Below are 20,928 nucleotides of genomic sequence, written 5' to 3' on the forward strand. Positions count from 1 at the left end.
ACATTAACACAAACACACACACACACACACATTAACACCCAAACACACATTAACACCCACACACACACACACACACACACACACACACACACACACACACACACACACACACACACACACACACACACACACACACACACACACACACACACACACATCAACACAGACACACACACACACACACACACACACAGACACACACACACACACACACACACAGACACACACACACACACACAGACACACACACACACACACACACACAGACACACACACACACATCAACACAGACACACACACACACACACGCACACATTAACACACACACAAGCATGCATTAAAACATAAACAGACACAAACACATTAAGACACACACACACACACACACGGCCAAATCCTCCGCCGCGTTGACATTTGCAATGGCTTCTCAGCGCAAACAGCCGTTGTCTGTGTTTAACGGCGGGCCGGGTAACGGACGGCTCCAGGTGCGCCCACGCTTGGCGACCCCGGGATATTTATCAGGGAGGACAGGCCTAGCCCCCCCCCCCCCTCTTCCCCTCACACACAACTAACCAATGCTTTTTGACAAAACGATGAAAGTTGAACCATAACCTTGATAAGCCATTAGTTTATTTTATACAAGTAGCCTTGAGCCCATCCTCCCCGTTGACACCAGAGAAGAAGCAGAAATATCTACGCTGTTGTAACGGCTGATCTGTGTGTGTGTGTGTGTGTGTGTGTGTGTGTGTGTGATGGTGTGTGTGATGGTGTGTGTGTATGTGTGCCTTTTGTTTTTGTTTTGTGTGGTGTGTGTGTGTGGGTCTGTGTGGTGGGTGTATGTGTGTGTCTGCGTGCGTGTGTGTGTCATGGTGTCTGCTCTCCTCAGTTGTCGTGGTCCTACTCCAAGTACATGAGGGCGCTGAAGAGAACTGAAGAGGAGCTACAGCCCAGGAGAAAGGGTCAGCAGGAGAACACATCACGCTCCACCACGGCCTCAGGTACACACACACACACGCACGCACACACAGACACACCCACACGCGTGCCAAAAAACACACAGACACACACACACACGCGTGCCAAAACACACACACACACACGCACGAATGCACACGCACACACACACACACGGCAAAACACACAGGGATCTAACCAGGAGCTTAAATACTAGAGAGAGACCAATACAGAAGAGACTTGAGTGTGAGTGTGTATTTTAGAAAAAGGACTTGAAGTAAAACAGAGGGCATGAGCTCATTGCCTGCAATTGTAATTATGCGCACACACACACACACACACAAATGTAATACCCTTGTCTCACAGGGCATAATATAGATCACATTTGGCATCATTCATCACGCTTAACTTCATCCAGCAACAACTCCTTTTGGTTTATATCCTGGAAAACATGTAAAAAGTCACATTACATTCAACCAAAGCCATTTGTATAGTCCAGGAGGGGGACCCGGGAGCCATATGGGACTCAATGCTCCGGCTTGATGACAGAAGACCCAGGTCATATACGGCTCTGCCTGCCACAGCACTGCTACCCCGTTCATTAGGTGCCAATGTACTGTGCAGGAAGTCAGGGCCCTGATGTTAGCGCGCCTGCGGAGTGAGGAGGGGCTTTGACGCAGGCCTCTGGACGAATGCTCACCAGGGCTGCTTGGAGAAACTTTCCCGAAAGCCATACACATTAGTGTATAGACCCTTATACACTAATCTATCTTTTGTATGTTTATACATGTGTAATCATGTATATTTAGGCATATGGCATACATCTGTTCTTAAATATTATCTTATTTACAATAAACGACCATGGTTTTAATATTACGGATATGAATTATGTAATTGTTCATAGGGATGGGAACCGGCAGGGACCTTGTGGTACCTTTGCGAAACGTCAAGATATTATTTTGTGAGCTTTGATGTTAGAAATAGGGAGATATTTTACTGAAGATTAGTCATTCGCGTGAGTGAATGAAGCACCCAGGAGAGGATTGTGATGAATGTGTTATACCCAGGGCCAGAGATTGGCATAGGCGACCTGGCCTATAATTAAACTAGCGAAATAAAACATTTGTCTATTAAACATGATCAGGCTGATTTGAAACCTTTCCAGACACTTTCACAATGCTTACCGTACCAAGTGCTGGTCTTTTTAAGTTCACCAATTAAGTACTTGCAGAGCCACGACTACAGCAACGTGATTCTTCAGAACAAACATGAAGAGAAAGAGAGTAAAAGGCCCCATTCACCCAGTCAGCCTGTCTGCCTTCCATGCTTTAGATATGTACACTATACTACATACACAACAGCACACTATCTAGGATGGAGGAATACATTTCTACCGTTACGATTACATTAAGGTTTTCAGATTAAAAAGATAACAAAACAAACTTTAAAGTTTGTAGTCAACATGACTTCACCCAAATACTATTTTGGAAAAATGCGAAGACAAATCATCCCTCACATTGATTTATTTTTTGTTTGTTCTCTCCTGCTAGACTCCTCCTCCTCCAGGAGCAGCATCGACTCATTGGTCAGCCGACGCAGTCCCAAGCATTCCTCGCGCTCATCCCTCCAGCTGAGGTAGCCTTACATCCTGCAATGCATTTCACCTCAACAGACTCGGGCTCTGTTGTATTTGTCTCAGACTTAAGACACCACTTTGCACTGGTCTCCATCCTATTTAGTATAACGTTTCATCATGTGATGACTGCCATCATCAACAGTTTCCAGACTTTAGATCTTTTGGTTGGCAGGAGGTGAAATGGTCGGTGAGGGGGATTGGTTTAATGACTTCTTTGCCTCTCTTTACGTTGAGTCACCAGCACGGGAGCATATGAGCACATACTTAGTAATTGATCCAGTATGACAATACTTGATGTTATTATACCTACTTTACATGCTACTAAACAATAGGGTAAACAATTGAGACCATATCATGTGCATTTGTTACTGATTTTATTACAGTGTTAATACAATATATTATAATCGATCTACATACATAATCGGCAATAGTGTTTATAAAAAGTATGCAATACCTTGCATTTAGCATGTGGCCTTAGTACTCACAACAGGTATATATATTTTCTTTTTTGCATCATTAAGGGGGTTGGCGTAAATGTGATGTTTTAGACATTTTGGTTAACGGATGGCAACGCATCTTTCTCGAACGGCTCTGCACTTCTGTAGAATATTGCACTTGGAAAGGCACGAGACAAGCGGCCGGTGCAAGGACAACGTAAACACACACAGGGCACATACAGTAGAAAATATCTCACTGAAAAGGCAAACATGTGAAAATATGCGTCTAATCGTAAAAACAGACTGTAGAACAACAACTCTTCTCCGACACACTAGTGCATAAACCGGGTAGTTACGTGGTTTCATAAAATTATTTTTCCCTTTTACACAAATAACGGTGATTCTTTTTCCCCCCTCTCCCTTCACAGAACGGAGCGGGTCAATGGAAGCCCACACGCAGGGCCTTGTTCTTGACGGCGGTGAACTTGCTGGTGAACACGGCGGCGGAGGCGGGCTCCACCAGGTAGCGGTAGGACTTGGTGGGCGAGGGCGGCGGCTGCGCCAGGGTCACGGGGGGCTGCAGCTGGAGCGAGACCCCCGACGGAGACAGGTAGTTGGAGGCGCGCGTGACGTAGTCGACCAGCCGCTGGTACTGCTGCTCCGAGAGACGCTCGCGCACGCCGTCGCCCTGGGGGGAGGTGGGGGTGAGAGATGTCCCATTAGTGAGGAGAAGGCCCCCGCTCCCTGGAGTGGCCTCCACTTAATGAGCTACGTAGAGATCGGTAACCTCTTCATTTCTGTGAAGGGACAGTATGTAGCACATGACCTGCTAAATAATGAATGTTTAAACGGTCTCAAGTCTCAACCTGGTTCACTTTAGTTGCATCACAGCAACGAGTCCAATCGAAACCGATCTGCTACACACTTTGCCCACAGGAATGAATGAGTCTTTAAAGCAGGACTCACCTCAGTGTCGCTGCTCACGGTCTGCTGCTGTAAGCTGAGGATCAGCTGGCCGGGCTCTCCCAGCTCCTGTCTGCACTCCACCTGCAGTGACACCAACACATAGAGTTTATTAAAGCAGGTTCAACAAGTCTTGAAAAGTACAGTTATTGGACATCAAATTTGGTTCAGGTTAACGCCCCCCCACAAGCTCAAATCGATTTCACTATTTTCTCTTCGTGGTGTTTTTGACCAAGTGTTAAAGAAGCAAAAGTATAGATAAAAGCAACAATCTATCGACACATACTGGTTTCCCTCCACACAGGCCAATGAAAGCCAGCCAGCCAGCAGCCCTATACGAGAGCATGTGATAAAGCGGCTCTTTTAGCGCCCCCCCCCCACCCCCCCCCCCCCCCCCCCCCCCCCCCCCCCCCCCCACCGGAGGAGCCGCTACACCAACACGGCAGTGACCGTACCTCGGTGATGGGGAAGGCCTGCTGCTGGGTGTCCTCGCTGAGGCTGACCACAAACAGCACGTCGGAGGTCAGCAGAAGGCAGCCGGCGTGCTGCTGGCCCGACCCGCTGACGAGGGTCACCGCCAGAGCCATGTGGACCTCGGGACGGCCCAGGGACTGCAGCAGCTTCCTGCCGCCGGGGAGAGGGGGTCGTGTGTTTAGAAAAGGGCTCCACAAGTTAGATGTAATATTGTTATTGTTGTTAGGCAAATCTGTTACCGCCATCTTTCTGCCTTTGTGAATAGAAAAATCAGAAACATTATACAAAAGTGGTCGACGAATAAAATGTCTTGTTGTGAGGCAAATCTGTGAACGTCATGAGTGATTTTGTGAATAAAACATTCTGAAATAGGACCACACACACACATTGAGCTAGACACCTGCAGAGGGGTCAGGGTCATATCCACGTTCCTGTTCCTGTAATTTAACTCTTTGTGTGTGTGGGCAATTCTCCCCAGTTCAACATGGGACATGTGCACTGAGGAGCAAGAAGTGTTTACACACAAGGCAGAAGTGTTTGAGTGTGTGTGTGTGTGTGTGTGTGGAGGAGCAGATGGAGGGCGGGCCTGTTAGAGAGGCGTAGCTGTGTTGTGTTCTGCTGAGCATCACGTTGTTGATAGAGGGTGACCCCCATCAGGGTCTGGGAGACCAGCAGTAGTTGGGGGAGAGAGATGGATGCACGACTGACGAAAACCAGCGCGGACGCAAGACAGCACGAATCAAACCCAGAGGGACAATTATCTAGGCTTCTGAGGGTAAAAAAAAAATTATATATCCGCGTATGATTAATGTTCTCTTCCAACACACTGTTGACCCCTTGGGCCGCAGCGGCACATATCAGGTGTCCTGAAGAGCTCTTGCGTCAATAATTAACAATTTCGCGTAACGAGTCGCATGAGGCTTTAAAGTGAAAAATGAATCGCAACGTTGTGAAATGATTTGAAACGATTTGAAACTAGTGAAAACAGCCCTCTTGGCTTCAGCGGCTTGAGGGAGGAACACCACGGTGGAACCGGGGCGACGGACCATTTGAAAAGCTTCAGGGGCCGACGGCGGGTCCCAGGAGACGATGAGCCTGCACTTCTTCACGTGAACCCACCCCCCACGAAGCTAACCCCCCCCCCGACACCGGTCGGTGTTGCCCTCCCTCCCCGACCCCTTGAGGAGGAAGCGAGGGACGGGACGATGGCACGGGCGGACATCTCTGGACACACTCGTGTTTAAATAGCGTGTTTGCTAGAAGGCCAGGGGCCTTTGGCAAGGGGGGGGGGGGGTGGGAGGGCTTGTGTAAACCTTTCTCTGGCTTGGTGTGGACAACAGGGGGAGAGCGGGCTGCTTTCCATGTGTAGAACCAAGGTCGCGGCTATTTCCTGATCCGCGCGTTTGTCATCCGAGGCAAAAAGTATTTTCACTCCCTATTTTCTTTTCCATTGTTTTTCAAAGGGGAGAGGAGCAGAAGGGGGCGATGCATCCTGGGAAGGATGTGAGTGTTTGGGGGTGAGTGGGAGGGGGGTGAATGAGGGGGGGTTGTAGCGGCTCTCGGGTCTCTCACCACACGTATTTGAGGTGGCTGTTGGGGGCCAGGGTGGAGTTGTCGTCAGCAGGCAGGTACAGCTGCTTAGGGAGCTGCCACAGCCCGGCTCCATGCAGGATCCCTGGAAGGAGGACAGAGGACACCGAGCCGTTACCGTCTGCCCCGATGGCCAGCCGCACACACACACAGACACAGCGACAGTGGGAAGGGGCTGCTTTCAACTGCAGCACGGAGGTCGAGTCTACACTCTTTTTATAAAAAGAAAGTGCTTCTAGGTGGTTGCTTTTTGCATTTATTTAGGCGTCGGCATTCCTCCTGCTAGGAAAACATTGTCTATCCCACCATTTATACTGCAGTGTGTCAGGGAGAGGAGTGGGGGGCAGTCCAGCTAGTTCATCATCTAAACTCCCCCGTTACAGAAACACCAACACACACACCATCAGCTTCCTGAAACCAATCCCTGGGTGCCCGTCAGCACAACAACAGTAGTCAGTCAGTTGATGTTGTCATTAAACAGATAGAAAAGGGGGTCCCATTAAAAAACTAAACACATAGTTAGTTCTAACTCATGATGTCATCACTCCATTGCTCTAGAACAAGGCTGGTAGGGGTGTCTGTTCAGTTTGTTCTGCACCTTTTTCCCTGTGGGGTTCTGTATATCTGTGTACTTGTGTGTATTTGTGTGTGCGCGCGTGTGTGTGTGTGTGTGTGTGTGTGTGTGTGTTTGTGTGTAAGAATCAGCTAGGTGAAAGAATTAAGGCCTCCACAAACCGACACTCAAGGCCGGAGCGCTAGCGTAAAGCACATCCTCTCTGTGTTTATGCGTGCCTGAGTGCGTGCGTTGGGGTGCTCAGAGGGCCAGGTGAGGTTAGCGCCAGCGACCCCTCGGGGGGGCCATGACTCTTAACATGCAGCTGTTCACCTCATTGGTGCTTTATGTAGTGCAGCAATGTCCTGCTGGTGCCAACAAACCACCACCACTAACACCACCACCACCACCACCTCCACCACCAGCCATCTCCCACTATGTTCCCCCTTCCCTCCTCATCCCATCTTTCAATAACCAGTGAGGGGCGATAAAACACAAACTACCTCTACAGGACCCATTGTAGGTGTGGGGCCTTGTATGGCGTCTATGCGAGTACCTGTCCGTATTTTTTACATTTTTCGGCCTTGTTTGTGTGTGTGCCTTTTTGTGCGAGTGTGTGTGCCTGAGTGTGCGTATGCGTGTGTGTGTGTGTGTGTGTGTGTGTGGGGCCTGGCTTAACAGATGCTCCTTCGCTGGGGTACGGTTATAAGGGAGGAGAGGATCGCCCCATGCACTGATGGATTCACGACACCCGGGCACTCCGAGTCTAAGTCACGCTGCTGTTTATGAGGGCCGGTGGCCTGAGTCCCCCTAGTGGACAGACTGCAGCTGGCCTGAGTCCCCCTAGTGGACAGACTGCAGCTGGCCTGAGTCCCCCTAGTGGACAGACTGCAGCTGGCCTGAGTCCCCCTAGTGGACAGACTGCAGGGGGCCTGAGTCCCCCTCCTGTACAGAGTGCAGGTGGAGGGGGACCTCTGTGACCCGCAGCGCCCTGTCCAATACGTGAAGTGGGCCGAGCCTAACCCTCCTGTAGCCTCCTGATACCATCAAGGATCTAGTGATAGACATTAGGGTCCTCTCTGCAGATCAGTCCGGGCTGTCTACCATGGTAGAAGATGGCCACACGAGGCTCGCTCTCCCGCACCTTGGATGGTTCTGGTGCTGGGTCCCACTGGCAGTGGGACCATGAGAGCACGATGGAAAAAAACTCAAGAAAAACGGAATCTATGAAAATTGGATTTATGTTTCCTTGAGTACTGTTAAACAAACTAAATAAAAGAGGGGGAAATAAGCCGTGCAATTTTCTTTAATTCTGGAAAGGAATTTTAAGTAAGCCTTTTGTAAAACTACCAGCTAGCCTATAATGTTTTCCAATTACGAGTCCCTCGTTAGATGAGCGACTCTGCGGTGGGGCCCGCAGCAGTCGGCCCGTCGGATTTCCAGGGTTCTAGGGTTTCTCTGAACGCCCCGCTGGGAACCATCGGGTCTCCGGACCGGGTTCTGGAAGCCCTCAACATAAGCAGGACCTTTTACCATGTCTTGTCTTTCACAGACCATCTTGGCAATCGTATTTCCCAGGCATCATAAAAAGGGGCCCTTATTTCATGACGCCAAATATCATCATCATCATCATCATCATCATCATCCTCCTGGACTCACCGTATCCGGTCTGAGAGACGAGCTCAGCAGCTCCTCCGATGGGCTTGGTGAAGACTCCCACGATGCCCTTCCCCACACCGGAGATCACCCCTCTGGCCGTGCTGCCGGCCGAGCTGGGCAGGTCCCAGGACCTTTGGAAGTTCTGCATGGGCTGGTCCACGATGCCCGCAATCGCCCCTAGAGGAAGAGGGCAGAACTATAAATTTGAACTCTGGTTCAATTCATCCCACGGAAAACTAGATACACTTCCAGACGATGCTTGAGCCGAAACGGTTGCATGCAGGTCACTGCACGCCAACAACGTTTGCTGAAACTGAGCATGACCTTAAACCAGTGGTTCCAAACCTGGGTGTCGGGAGCCCACTTGGGTTCCTCTGATGTGCATTGGGGTCACAGGAGATTGCTGGCATAATAGATATTTCAATGTGTGGGAGAGCGATGCAATTAAGTTCACCGGGACATTGATATTACCGTTATTTGTGTTAAAGCAGATAAAGCAGGTCAAGTAGGGACGAAAACAACATCGCTAGCAATGGGGTCACAATACAAATAAGGTGGTGAAACGCCGCCTGAGACCATTCACTCACAAAACATACAAATAAAAACTTGCTGTTCAAATTTCCAAAATGTGAACATCCACCCATTTCAAGCTGGGTGCACCTAAATGGACGTGTTTTGCGTTTTTTTGAACGTCGTCTCTTCAAGAACACTTAAGTTCAACCAGTCGCAGCAGCAGCAGCTTCTCCTTGTCTCTGTGTCATTCCAGCGCTCCCCAGCCCCAGATGAAGGCCGGCAGCTGTTTGCTGTTCCAGGCGGCTGTGTTCTGCCTGGTGTCCGGGCTGGGATTTACACACAGACCGAGTCCTGCTCTCCTCTCGGTGTTTATTGAGCCCCCGCTGTGCTGTCTCCACTCCCCTGTCTCACAGCCTCTCCCGCGTCTAGCACTTCTGTGTGTGTGCCCAGCAATGGCAGATAAAGGCACAATGTGTCTGTGTGTGTGTTGGTGTGTGTGAGAGAGACTGGATACAATATGTGTGGATGGGAACCACATGCTTCTGTGCAGACGTTTCTTGAGAGACGGTGAGTTGAGCCAATGTGCCCACAAGTTGATGTTGAAATAACTTGTTTCTCTGTGTCGACTTAAACCTTTGTACTCTCATTCCGTACCAGTCTGCATTGTTTCAAAAATATTGCTAGCAGTGGTCTATTTGTGTGGCCCTAGATGTGTCTCTCTCTATCTAGTTGTGTGTATTTATAAAACCATTAGGAAGAGGTTGGATCTTTTATGAGGGGCTTTCTTGTCTTTAAACCGAGCGAACGAGCAGGCACGGAGACGACTTTGGTTTCCTGGGCATGTGATGTCATGGTGACACACACCCACATCATGCCGGGAGAAGTGTGTGTGCGTGTGCAGGCGTGTGCGTGTGCGTGTGTGCGTACCTAACAGGCTGATGCCGAGGCGCGAGAGGCCCTGGCGGAGGCCGTCCCCCAGGCTCTCGGGGAGCTGCCTCCTCCACTCCTCCTGCCGGGTGAAGTGCTCCTCGTCCAGGGACAGCCGGTCCATGTTGCGGGAGAGACTGGTGGCCAGGTTGGTGATGGAGGTCAGGGTGCCTGCGGATGGGTGGACGGAAGGACAGATAGACACACACACACACACACACACACACACACACACACACACACACACACACACACACACACACACACACACACACACACACACACACACACACACACACACACACACACACAGAGCAGACAGATAAACAGACAGAGAGAGAGGGACAGACAGACATATAGACAGATACACACACATACAGACAGAGAGTCAGCAGATGTACCAATTGATCACAAGGGGGTATGCATTGACTGATTAGTGACTCTGTGAGGAGGTTTTCACAAAGAGCTTCTCTCTGATCTCTGACGTTTTCCACTCACACCTTGTTGGCTGTGCCGTCCGTGTTTGTGGTGGCTTCTAGTTTCCCTTTTAGGGATTAATAAAGTGCATCATGTTGCAAACCCGATAAAAAAACTAAAAACGTTCATTCATTCAGCGAAAAAAAAACCATGAAGAGCTGGAGAGCATAGATAGGGATACACACGTTGGTCCTGTCGTCAGTGTATGCGGCCCAGGAACCCTGGTTGTGAACACACCTGGTGACACCTGGGGGCCTCACCTTTGGAGATGTGTTTGACGAAGGAAGTGGTCCCTCTGTGGACCCCGCTGACGAAGGCCCCGGGGCCCCGGGTCAGGCCCTCATAGGGCAGCCGGAAGAAGTCCGACACGCCGTTCCCGATGCTGCGCACCAGACTGGCAGGACTGCCCAGGATGTCTAGGGAACCCACCACCCAGCCTGCTCACACACACACACACACACACACACACACACACGGAGAGACACACACACAAAAAATGCAAAACAAGCATTATTGTACTGGCGAACACCTAGTGGGATGGTGTTTTAATGAGCTATTGTAAATCTCTACCGTCGCCAAGCCAGGACTTCCATAAGCAGACCCGTGGCAGTGACACTACGCTGACACGTCTCATAAACTCTCAAGCCCAAAGCTGGACGAAAAACACACGCATCTCCCAACGCACACGCACACTCTCTTAACAACTTTCTCAGCAGGCAGAACCCGTCCAGACGCCTCATGGAGACCAACCACCTGCAACGTCTCGACGTGCCAAAGCCCTCTCCCGCTCTGTGGATCTTTCTACACGTCCAACAGCTTCACCGCTGTTGCAACGGGGGACAATAATTAATTATGATAATAATGCTGCTACTACGGCAACATTAATGGGAACACATGAACACACACAAACACACACGTTTGCGCACAAAATCCCACATATGCCAGCGGTAGATTTACGAGCGTCCACTATCTCACCTCTCTCATTCCTTCACAGGCTCTCCTTCAGAGGCCACGGCTCATTGATATTTATGCGCTGACAATTGCATAAAAAAGAACATGAATTGAGCATTTCTCTAGACGCCAGGCTGTCCGTGCGTTTTTCCATGCGGCCTTTGGCCACTAATGGTTTGAAATCAGTTCCAGCGCAGCCTCGCGGCGGCTTCACATGGTCGGCCGGTCGGCTGTTAGTCGACTAGAAACCCTGACAGGAGCTGTTGTTTACAAGCCAGCTATCAGGACATGAACTGGGTCTGCGTGTGTGTGTGTGTGCGTGCGTGCGTTTGTATGTATGTGTCTGTCTGTATGTATGTGTGTGTGTGCGAGTGTGTGTGTGTGCGCATGTCTGTGTATGTGTGTGTGTGTGGACTGAGAGCTCATCATGCCAAGTCCCAGAATGCACTGCGTAGTGCCGGCATGAGGACTCTTTGACCGAGTGAAACTCGAGCGTGACGGAGGGCACAATCCGCATGCTGTTTGGGTGGAGGTGGAAAGGGGTCTGGGGTTCAAAACCAAACCATCCGTAATCAGAGAGAGAACCAGCAAGAGGTATGGCATATCTTCCTGGGGGGAGGGCCTACTTCCTGTTAGCCCAAGGATGATGGGACGGTTCCATGAGTCTCAAGCATCGACCATCCCAAGACCTTTTGTGTCTACGTCAACGAAGTACTGAAAACCCCGGGCGGAGCCGGTGGTTTTATATTTAAACCAGACTGTGAACGTTCCACCATGGAGCCCCTACCTCCGGCCCCTCGGTGCTCGGTGCGGCCCCTACCTCGGGCCCCTACCTCGGGCCCCTAGCCGTGCGGCGATGCGGCCCCTACCTCGGGCCCCTACCTCGGGCCCCTAGCCGTGCGGCGATGCGGCCCCTACCTCGGGCCCCTACCTCGGGCCCCTAGCCGTGCGGCGATGCGGTGCTTTACGCCAGGGCAGCCTGAGATGAGCCACGGCCTCGCCTAGTTAGCTCTCCTACTGGAGCGAGCCTCTGTTATTGCACCATTTATTACAGTGATTCCTCTGCAATAACACACCAGCTCCTCCGAGGCGGGCTGTGATTAAGCGCTCGTAGTGTGAAAGGAAAAAGGTTATTAATGTGCGGACGCTGTGCAAAGTGAAGGCGGTGCATGCATCATTATCACTGCGGTGTGAAACGCAGAAGGTACGCATCTCACTGGAAGAGTGGAAATGGAGTGGGAAGGAATGGAGGAGCCTATTATATGGCATTTGTTCCCATAGACGGTTATTGTTAATTCTTCATGTATTTTTATGTATCCATTTAAACATTTTTATTGTCTTTATGTTGTCTACCTTTAGAAGGACAACTTGATAACCCATCAAGTTGATGGGTTCTTTGTTTCCTTCCTGCACATCTTTGTCTAACTCTTCTTCTCACCTCCCAAGCAAACTGTATGTATTCCTTCCCCCCGCTCTTGTGATTTCATGTGGGCAGCAGTAGTTCAGGAGGTAGAGCGGGTTGTCTGGCAACCTGAAAACTACTGGTTCGATACCTGGCTCGAACCTGCAATTATCAAGGCGACCCTGAGCAGAACACTTAACCCTAACTGCTCCCGACGAGGTGGCTGTCGCCTTGCTTGGTGTGGGTCTGAATGCGTGCATGAACGGGCAAATGCGTGGCAATGACTGCAAATATAAACTTTGCAGTCATTGCAAACTGCGCTCCATATAAATACGGTCCATAAACACAGTCCATTAACTGATCCTTTGTAAATATTATGTGCAACAAAAAAAAAAAAAAGAATCCACTGAAAAAAACACCTCTGCAAAACAAAAGCAGGCCCCGTGACTCACCGGCCCGGAAGAGAGCCCCAGCGGCGTAGTGCATGGCCAGGGCGTGCACCAGCTGGCGGGCCGTGGTGCACACGGGCCCGCGCTCAAACACCGAGAAGGAGAGCGGCGTGTGGTCCGACGCGATGTACAGCTTGAGGGAGGCGTGCACGCTGACCAGCAGGTTGATGGGCCGGATGACGAGTCGGCGCAGCCGCACGGGCCGCACCAGGGCCTGCAGCGAGTGGACCACCTGGGGGGGGGGGAGAGGGGTCAGTGGGCGGGCCGCACCAGGGCCTGCAGCGAGTGGACCACCTGGGGGGGGGGGGGAGAGGGGTCAGTGGGTGGGCCGCACCAGGGCCTGCAGCGAGTGGACCACCTGGGGGGGGGGGAGAGGGGTCAGTGGGCGGGCCGCACCAGGGCCTGCAGCGAGTGGACCACCTGGGGGGGGGGGAGAGGGGTCAGTGGGCGGGCCGCACCAGGGCCTGCAGCGAGTGGACCACCTGGGGGGGGGGGGGAGAGGGGTCAGTGGGTGGGCCGCACCAGGGCCTGCAGCGAGTGGACCACCTGGGGGGGGGGGGGGGGAGAGGGGTCAGTGGGCGGGCCGCACCAGGGCCTGCAGCGAGTGGACCACCTGGGGGGGGGGGGAGAGGGGTCAGTGGGCGGGCCGCACCAGGGCCTGCAGCGAGTGGACCACCTGGGGGGGGGGGAGAGGGGTCAGTGGGCGGGCCGCACCAGGGCCTGCAGCGAGTGGACCACCTGGGGGGGGGGGGAGAGGGGTCAGTGGGTGGGCCGCACCAGGGCCTGCAGCGAGTGGACCACCTGGGGGGGGGGGGGGGGAGAGGGGTCAGTGGGCGGGCCGCACCAGGGCCTGCAGCGAGTGGACCACCTGGGGGGGGGGGGAGAGGGGTCAGTGGGTGGGCCGCACCAGGGCCTGCAGCGAGTGGACCACCTGGGGGGGGGGGGGGGAGAGGGGTCAGTGGGCGGGCCGCACCAGGGCCTGCAGCGAGTGGACCACCTGGGGGGGGGGGGAGAGAGAGGGGTCAGTGGGCGGGCCGCACCAGGGCCTGCAGCGAGTGGACCACCTGGGGGGGGGGGGGGAGAGGGGTCAGTGGGCGGGAGGGCAGGGGTCGGAGGAGAGTAGGATGGAGGAGAAGGAGAAAGACGTGAGACGAGAGAAGAGTGAGAAGAAGAAGAAGAAGAAGAAGAGGAGGAGGACAAATATGGAAGAGCAGGAAGAAAAGGATTAAGAGATCAAGTAGAAAAAGACGGGGAAAGACGGGGAAGAAGAAAACAAAAGGAAATGGATCGCATGGTCGGGGATAACAGAAGGACCAGGGTGTAAGGCCGGGACAGGTAGAGCAACGCCAAGGAGGACCTGTTCTGGGACGAGCGGTGCAGCCTCAGTGCTGGTGGATGTCCTCTGGGGGCCTGCGGAGCTGGGGGCCACAGCGCTGTCGGGGATGTAGCTGTGGAACAGCGTCTTGATGTAGTACACAAAGGTGTCCTCCAGATAGACCCTGGCGGGCTGCAGCTGGAAGGAGACCTGGGGAGAGACACAAGGCAGGGTGGTCATAAACAGCCCTATGGGAGCTGATGTCCAGACCAATGCCTGGGTGCATATATCTGCTGGGAAGGATGTTCAATCATTAAAAGGTCTTAGTGACGGATTAATGTCAAAAAGTAAAACCTGTGTGTTTCTCTTTTTAAACACTCTGAACAGTTAACGTAGGCTGCGTGTGACGCAGCGAACCCCCACCTGCTCCAGGGTGCAGCAGTCGGCCGCCAGCAGCGCCCCCAGCTCCAGGAAGCAGGAGCGCTTGAACTCCTCCAGGGCCTCGGGGGCGGCGGTGGCGGGGTTGGCCTCCGCGCTCCAGGGACCCCCGGCCTCCGCCTCCGACCTCTGCTCCTGGCACAGCAGCACGGGGAAGTGGAAGCTGGCCCGGTTGTACAGCTGGTTGTCCACCTGCAGCCCGGCGCAGTGGAGCCCCACCAGCAGCACGCCGTCGGGGGCCAGGGCCCGGGAGTCCGACCCGGGCGAGGCCTGCTGGTCCTGGCCCTGAGGGGGCGGGGGCGACAGCTCGACCAGCAGCTTGGTCAGGGTGAGCCGCAGCAGCTCCACGGAGCCAGAGGGGCTGGTGATGTCGTCGCTGAGCGCCACGCTGGCCTCGCTGACCAGGACGTGGAAGGACAGCTGCAGGTCGCCCGCCCTGCAGAGGACGAGGAAGAGAGAAAAGAGGTGCACTATAAATAAAAAGGGCATTAGCAATGTAAAGACCACTATGGGCCATTTTTTATCTGGATGCATGACATCCGATATGATTAGCTGGGATGCCAATACTGGACTAATCTCCACTTGATGTGAAGCAATCAAGCCATGATGAAACAAGGAGGATTTGTCGCCCTGCTGTGGTGAAGAAATGTAATGCTTCTTCATGTCTTCAGTACTGCTGCAACAACCGACAATATGATACTAGGAGAAGTTTTGCTTTCCTTCTTTTGATTTTCAACTCTCAAATGTGATTTAAATTCAAACTCGTAACTTTATGAGGCAAAAGGTTCGACCCATAAAAAAATGTATGGACAATTTTGTAGTGTTTGTGAAAACAGTGAATGGTGTACTGTTCATGGTCTATTGGTGAGGGCATGGTAGAGAGGTGTCCGGCTTGCAGAGAATAGGAACACAGAGTTAGGCTCTGCCCCAATAGAGACACAGAGAGCACAGCAGCGATGTGTAGGTGTGCATGTGTGTGTCCGTGTGGTGTGTGTGTGTGTGTGTGTGTGTGTGTGTGTGTGTGTGTGTGTGTGTGTGTGTGTGTGTGTGTGTGTGTGTGTGTGTGTGTGTGTGTGTCGGTGGGTACCTGGTGTGGTGGCTGAGCAGGCAGTCGGCGCTGCCCTCGGGGGCCAGGGTGAGCTCTATGGAGCCCTTCTCGTACACCACGTCTATGTAAAGGCAGCCGAACCCAGGCAGGAACACCACCTTGTGGGAGACAACAGACGAGACGTGGGGATAGGGATACACAATCAGACTATTTATTCCCCTTAATTTCTTTGTTTTTAAAATTGTAAACTTTTATGGATATTTAGTTTTGACTGCTATATTTTGTCTTTTCATATCAGAAATATTATTATTGTTAATATTTTTTATAAGCCCCTGATTCTAGGCGAGGGTTGGAGGGTTTCTAGAGGAAGAAGAATCTAAACTAATGAGAGCATGTCTAGAAAACCCCAGCCAACAAACACAGACCAACAGGGACCGGACCGCACACACTCTTTATTGGATCAGTTACCCTGTGTTCTCTGAACTGCTTACTGCTAGCTGTGTGTGTGTGTGTGTGTGTGTGTGTGTGTGTGTGTGTGTGTGTGTGTGTGTGTGTGTGTGTGTGTGTGTGTGTGTGTGTGTGTGTGTGTGTGTGTGTTAGTGTGTGTGTGTGTGGGGGCGCATGCGTGCATGAATAAAGAAAGAAGAGTGAGAGATAATGATACATGTATTTCTTTGACCTCTGCTTTGTCGACCCGGCCTGACCCTCTTACCTCGAAGCATGTGTGTCAGTGTGTTTGTGTGTATGTGAGTCTGTGTGTAAGTGAGTGTGTGTGTTAGTGAGTGTGTGTGTGAGTTAGTGTGTGTGTCCATGTGTGTGTTTGTGCACCCGAGCGAGCGAGCGAGAAAGAATGCGAGAGAGGGAATGATAGAGTGAGTGTATGAGTATATGCGTGTGTGTCCGTGTGTATGTGTGTGTGCTTGGCAGCACACACACATACACATGTTTGGTGTTGACCTCCAGCGGTCTCCGGCGGGCGCGGTGACGCGGGGAAGAAGATCCTAACGAGAGGCGCAGCAGTCAAAACAAGCACAACCCCCCCGACCTTTGACCCCTGCCACTGGGCCCAGACAGTGACCTCACAGTAACCAGAGACACAGACGGCCTCGGCCCCCATCTGAACCTGGACTTGGCTGGTAGACACAACACCAAACATTACACCTCCTGAACACCTTACCTCTCTGCTAACTGAAACGTACACTCACACAACCCCCTGCACGCATGTGAGCGCCCTACGCATGCACACATACGCATAAATACGCACAGACACATGCACAAAGCAAACTAGATTCTAGCCACAACAAACTTAAGTACTTATACTTGCGTGCCTTGGCTTCTTTGCCATAGGGGCACACATGCGTGCACGCACACACACACACACACACACACACACACACACACACACACACACACACACACACTCAACCACATTAAATTAAGCTTAAAATCACAACCTCGAAACGCAATGCCTAATAAGCCAGACCACACACACTGTCGGAGCTAACGCGCAGAAAACACAATGCCCAGTCGACACAGCACCCCAGGGCACCTTTGCACCCCGACACCCACAACCCTGCAGAGCCCCGGAGGCGACCCGGGACACAGACACACATTAGTGAGTTCACTCCTTGAAGTCTTGCTGGTGCTGTCTGAGGTCATGGGACTGAACTCCTGCTGGAGGAGGTAGTGATATGGGGAGGGCTCAAGAGTGTGTGTGTGTGTGTTTGTGTGCAGGAAGGGAGGAGGGACATTAACCATTATTTCTCTAGTCCTCATCTTTCACGTGTGTGTGTGTGTGTGTGTGTGTGTGTGTGTGTGTGTGTGTGTGTGTGTGTGTGTGTGTGTGTGTGTGTACGTGTGTGTGTGTGTGTGTGTGTGCATGTCAATGCCCTACCTGTGTGCCGGGGCAGTTGATGTCGACGGGGTCGGTCCAGGTGGTGGCGCCGTGCTCTGGGGTGGTCTTCAGCAGCAGGGCAGGCAGAGCCTCTCTCTGCCGGCAGTCGGGGAAGCTGGAGTACTGCTGGTAGAGCTCGTGGTGCAGGGAGCCGCTGGCAGGGATGGGGCGGCAGAAGACCTCTGCCCGGGACGCGTCTGGAAGGGACCAGGGCAGGTCGGTTAGCAGGTCTGTACACTGATGAATGCACTGCAGACCACTACACACACATCAGAGGGCGAAGGGAGCAGCCTCTGCATGGGTGATGACGAAATTGGACTTTTATTTGAATGTTACTTTTTTTATTTTCTTATTTTGTCCCTCGAGAATAAGAATCTATTTTTCAAGAGAAACCTGTCCAGGATGGGTGGCAGCACATGAAGTGACAACGGAAAAAAAACAACACAAAATGCAGCGTAGCAAAATAATAGTACAGGTACTAGTTTAACTGTTACGATGCAGCTTGAAGCTTGCCTCTGTTTAACACTAGAAACCTATTCCATGACAGTGAGAAGGTCCTCCGTGTGCAGGCAGCCCAGGCAGAGGGCTCAACACTGGGATGCTATCGGGCAGACACTGTACTGGGACGGCCCACCCTCTGAGGACACATAATAAGAACAAGGAGCAGGGCCTACCCTTGAGGTTCTCCTTCAGAAGCAGGGGGATCGGACACTTGTTGTGGATGAGCATGGGCGGGCACGGGTCCTCGTTCAGGCTGAGGTACGTCACCCCGAGGTGCTCCTGGTACGTCAGCACCAAAGCCCTGAGACAAACACAACGATAAATAGATTACACACACACACACACACACAGTCACATACACACACACACACACAGGCCATTGCATTACATCAGCCCCAGAGCGAGCACGTTGTAATCAACACCAATATGTCACCAATACGTCTCTCGGCCCTCCAGGGACGTCCATCGGGCAGCACCATAATTGAACACAGGCGTTGCATCTGTGTGTGTTTTCCCGTTTAAAACTCCTGAGTATGTGTGTGTGTGCGTGATTGGGTTCCTATGTGACACACAAGTTCATGTCGACGGACACACACACACACACACGCGCGCGCGGGGACACTTACACATACTCACACACAACACGCACACACTAGAGGGAAACAAACACATACCCGCACACACACTCGCACAGATGCACACACACTGAAGCACAGCTGGCCAATCAAAGAACAAAAGTATGTATCTGTGAAGGAAGCCATGATATAAAAATCCCTTTGCTCTCGGGCCCTAATTACGCACACTCTCTGTGTTCCCTGTAATGGGGAAGCTGTCCAAACAGAGTCCTGAAAGAGCTTTGTAGTGGGGCCACCCCAGATGAAGACCGGCCCAGAGGAAAAAGAGAAAGACAGAAGTAGACGCAGTGGGAGACGAAGACGAGGGAAAAAAAGAAAAGAAAAGAGGACCGTTTGGAGGACAACGAGATGGAAGACAGCGAGCGAGTGAGAATGGGAGCCCCGCAGTGGAAACGATGAGGGCATTGCTCTCGCAGTGCTCCGTGGCTCCGTGTTGAACCGCTGACTCCACTGAGTGTCGCCGGGGGCCCTGAGCCACATTGACAGTAAGCGTGATGCAGCGTGTGCCAGCCCTCCACGTCCACACCGAGGTCGCCCCTTCACAGTGACATCAGTGTGGAGGGGCAGTGTGCGCACACCGCTTGCGGAGCTTAACACACGTGACAGATCGCTGTATGAACTGATTGTCATTTTTTCATTGACGATTGGCAACAATAGATGAGGTTCGAGGGGTGAGTGGGTGGGTGTGGATGGGGGGGGGGGGGGGGCAAGTCGTGTCCTGGCTCCTACCTCCCTGTCTTACTTATAGATGATAGAGGACCGGCTCCACTCACCTGCTGATCAGTCCCCCTCCTCCGGCGAAGGTCTCTCCCGGAACGGAGACGCTCTTCCTGGGAAAGTCTGCTCGGATCAGGGCCGGGAGGCTCCACGGGGCCCCGGCCCCGGCGCTGAGGGCCCTGGGATCCAGGCTGAAGAGAATGTGTTTGAGGGGCAGAGGGGAGACCACCTCCCCTTGAGGGCCGTTGAGGAGCTGGTCCCAGCAGGGCACCGAGCAGGGCGTGGCCGGGCCGCCCCCCACCGTGGGGGGGAGGGTGAACCCGGCAGAGTCAGGGAGATCCAGAGCCTGGAGGAGAGGGAGCAAGGCAGACACACACACACACACACACACACACACACACACACACACACACACACACACACACACACACACACACACACACACACACACACACACACACACATTAGAGAGAAACACAGCATGAGAGGGGAGGAACCGAGAGGAGGTGAGGCGGGAGGACAGGGAGGAGGAGAAGGGAAAGGTGCATAGTGTGAGGAAGAGGAAGAGTCGAACTAGAGGAGTAAAAGTCAGGATAGATAGAGAGAGAGAGGAGAGAGAGGAGAGAGAGGAGAGAGAGGAGAGAGAGGAGAGAGAGAGTAAAGAGAAGAACCAGACGGAGCAAATCAGAATCAAAGGAGAAATAAAAGGGAGTATATATAAAAGAGAATATACAAGATGGTACCGGCATGATTCAGAAGCAAAAGAAGAAGAAGAAGACGAAGAAGAAGAAAAGGAACAGCAACGGCATGCTGGAGGATGTGACAGAACGAGACGCAGTGCAGAGCCGCCGTGTTACTGCACTCCGGTCTGGTGCGCGGCGAGCCCAGCGCTAGATGAGTAGCAGAGGAGCCGTGCTGTGTTGGTTTAGCAGCCAGTGAGCAGCGAGGGCTGCGGGCCTAGGCCCTGAACATGATGATTAACCCACGACTACAAAAGACATTCCTGCCCTTGTTTGCGGCGGGTGTTATTGTTAAGCCCATTGCCAGCGCTCTTTTCTTTTTTCCCTCCCTTAAAGGTTTCTCAGTCAATTAGTGGTGACTGGCAGGCGATGCCATCTCCCTTCAAGAGGATCTGGGGAACGGATGAGTGATGTCACCGCGATGCTGCCGCCGCTGCCTTTGGGGACACGCAGATGAAAGCGACAGAAGGGTGGAGGGGAAACCTGCATCCAATTCTGGGTGTTTGTCTAATGTCTCCATGAAGTGCCATGGCCCACATGGTGAGAGCCATGATGATGAGGATAGGGAGGGAGGGAGGGAGGGAGGGAGGGAGGGAGGGAGAGAGAGGTGGGGGGAGCAACTTGATCTGATGGTAAAATGACTTGATATATCCCT

The 20,928-nt window shown here is 52.5% G+C and overlaps 2 protein-coding genes across 3 annotated transcripts in view; one reads left to right on the top strand and one right to left on the bottom strand.

Moving 5' to 3' along the window:
- The window catches only part of LOC130391749 (regulator of G-protein signaling 22), a 17,306-nt gene extending 14,713 nt beyond the window's left edge, over positions 1 to 2,593 (top strand). Inside the window, exons 23-24 of the mRNA XM_056602007.1 lie at positions 887 to 998; positions 2,505 to 2,593. Coding sequence (XP_056457982.1) covers positions 887 to 998; positions 2,505 to 2,593 — 201 coding nt within the window. The remainder of the gene's footprint in view (positions 1 to 886; positions 999 to 2,504) is intronic.
- Positions 2,594 to 2,652: 59 nt separating this feature from the next.
- The window catches only part of LOC130391475 (intermembrane lipid transfer protein VPS13B-like), a 64,206-nt gene continuing 45,930 nt past the window's right edge, over positions 2,653 to 20,928 (bottom strand). For both annotated transcript variants that reach the window (XM_056601630.1, XM_056601628.1), the window contains exons 14-27: positions 19,590 to 19,879; positions 18,355 to 18,482; positions 17,681 to 17,877; positions 15,826 to 15,944; positions 14,724 to 15,174; positions 14,343 to 14,510; positions 12,989 to 13,217; positions 10,444 to 10,620; positions 9,707 to 9,877; positions 8,267 to 8,443; positions 6,037 to 6,139; positions 4,446 to 4,614; positions 3,994 to 4,074; positions 2,653 to 3,715 (exon numbers count right to left, since the gene is read on the bottom strand). In XM_056601630.1, the coding sequence (XP_056457605.1) occupies positions 3,467 to 3,715; positions 3,994 to 4,074; positions 4,446 to 4,614; positions 6,037 to 6,139; positions 8,267 to 8,443; positions 9,707 to 9,877; positions 10,444 to 10,620; positions 12,989 to 13,217; positions 14,343 to 14,510; positions 14,724 to 15,174; positions 15,826 to 15,944; positions 17,681 to 17,877; positions 18,355 to 18,482; positions 19,590 to 19,879 (2,709 nt within the window). In that variant the 3' untranslated portion in view covers positions 2,653 to 3,466. The remainder of the gene's footprint in view (positions 3,716 to 3,993; positions 4,075 to 4,445; positions 4,615 to 6,036; positions 6,140 to 8,266; positions 8,444 to 9,706; positions 9,878 to 10,443; positions 10,621 to 12,988; positions 13,218 to 14,342; positions 14,511 to 14,723; positions 15,175 to 15,825; positions 15,945 to 17,680; positions 17,878 to 18,354; positions 18,483 to 19,589; positions 19,880 to 20,928) is intronic.

Source organism: Gadus chalcogrammus, chromosome 11, assembly GCF_026213295.1.
Source record: "Gadus chalcogrammus isolate NIFS_2021 chromosome 11, NIFS_Gcha_1.0, whole genome shotgun sequence".
In the NCBI taxonomy this organism is placed as follows: domain Eukaryota; kingdom Metazoa; phylum Chordata; class Actinopteri; order Gadiformes; family Gadidae; genus Gadus; species Gadus chalcogrammus.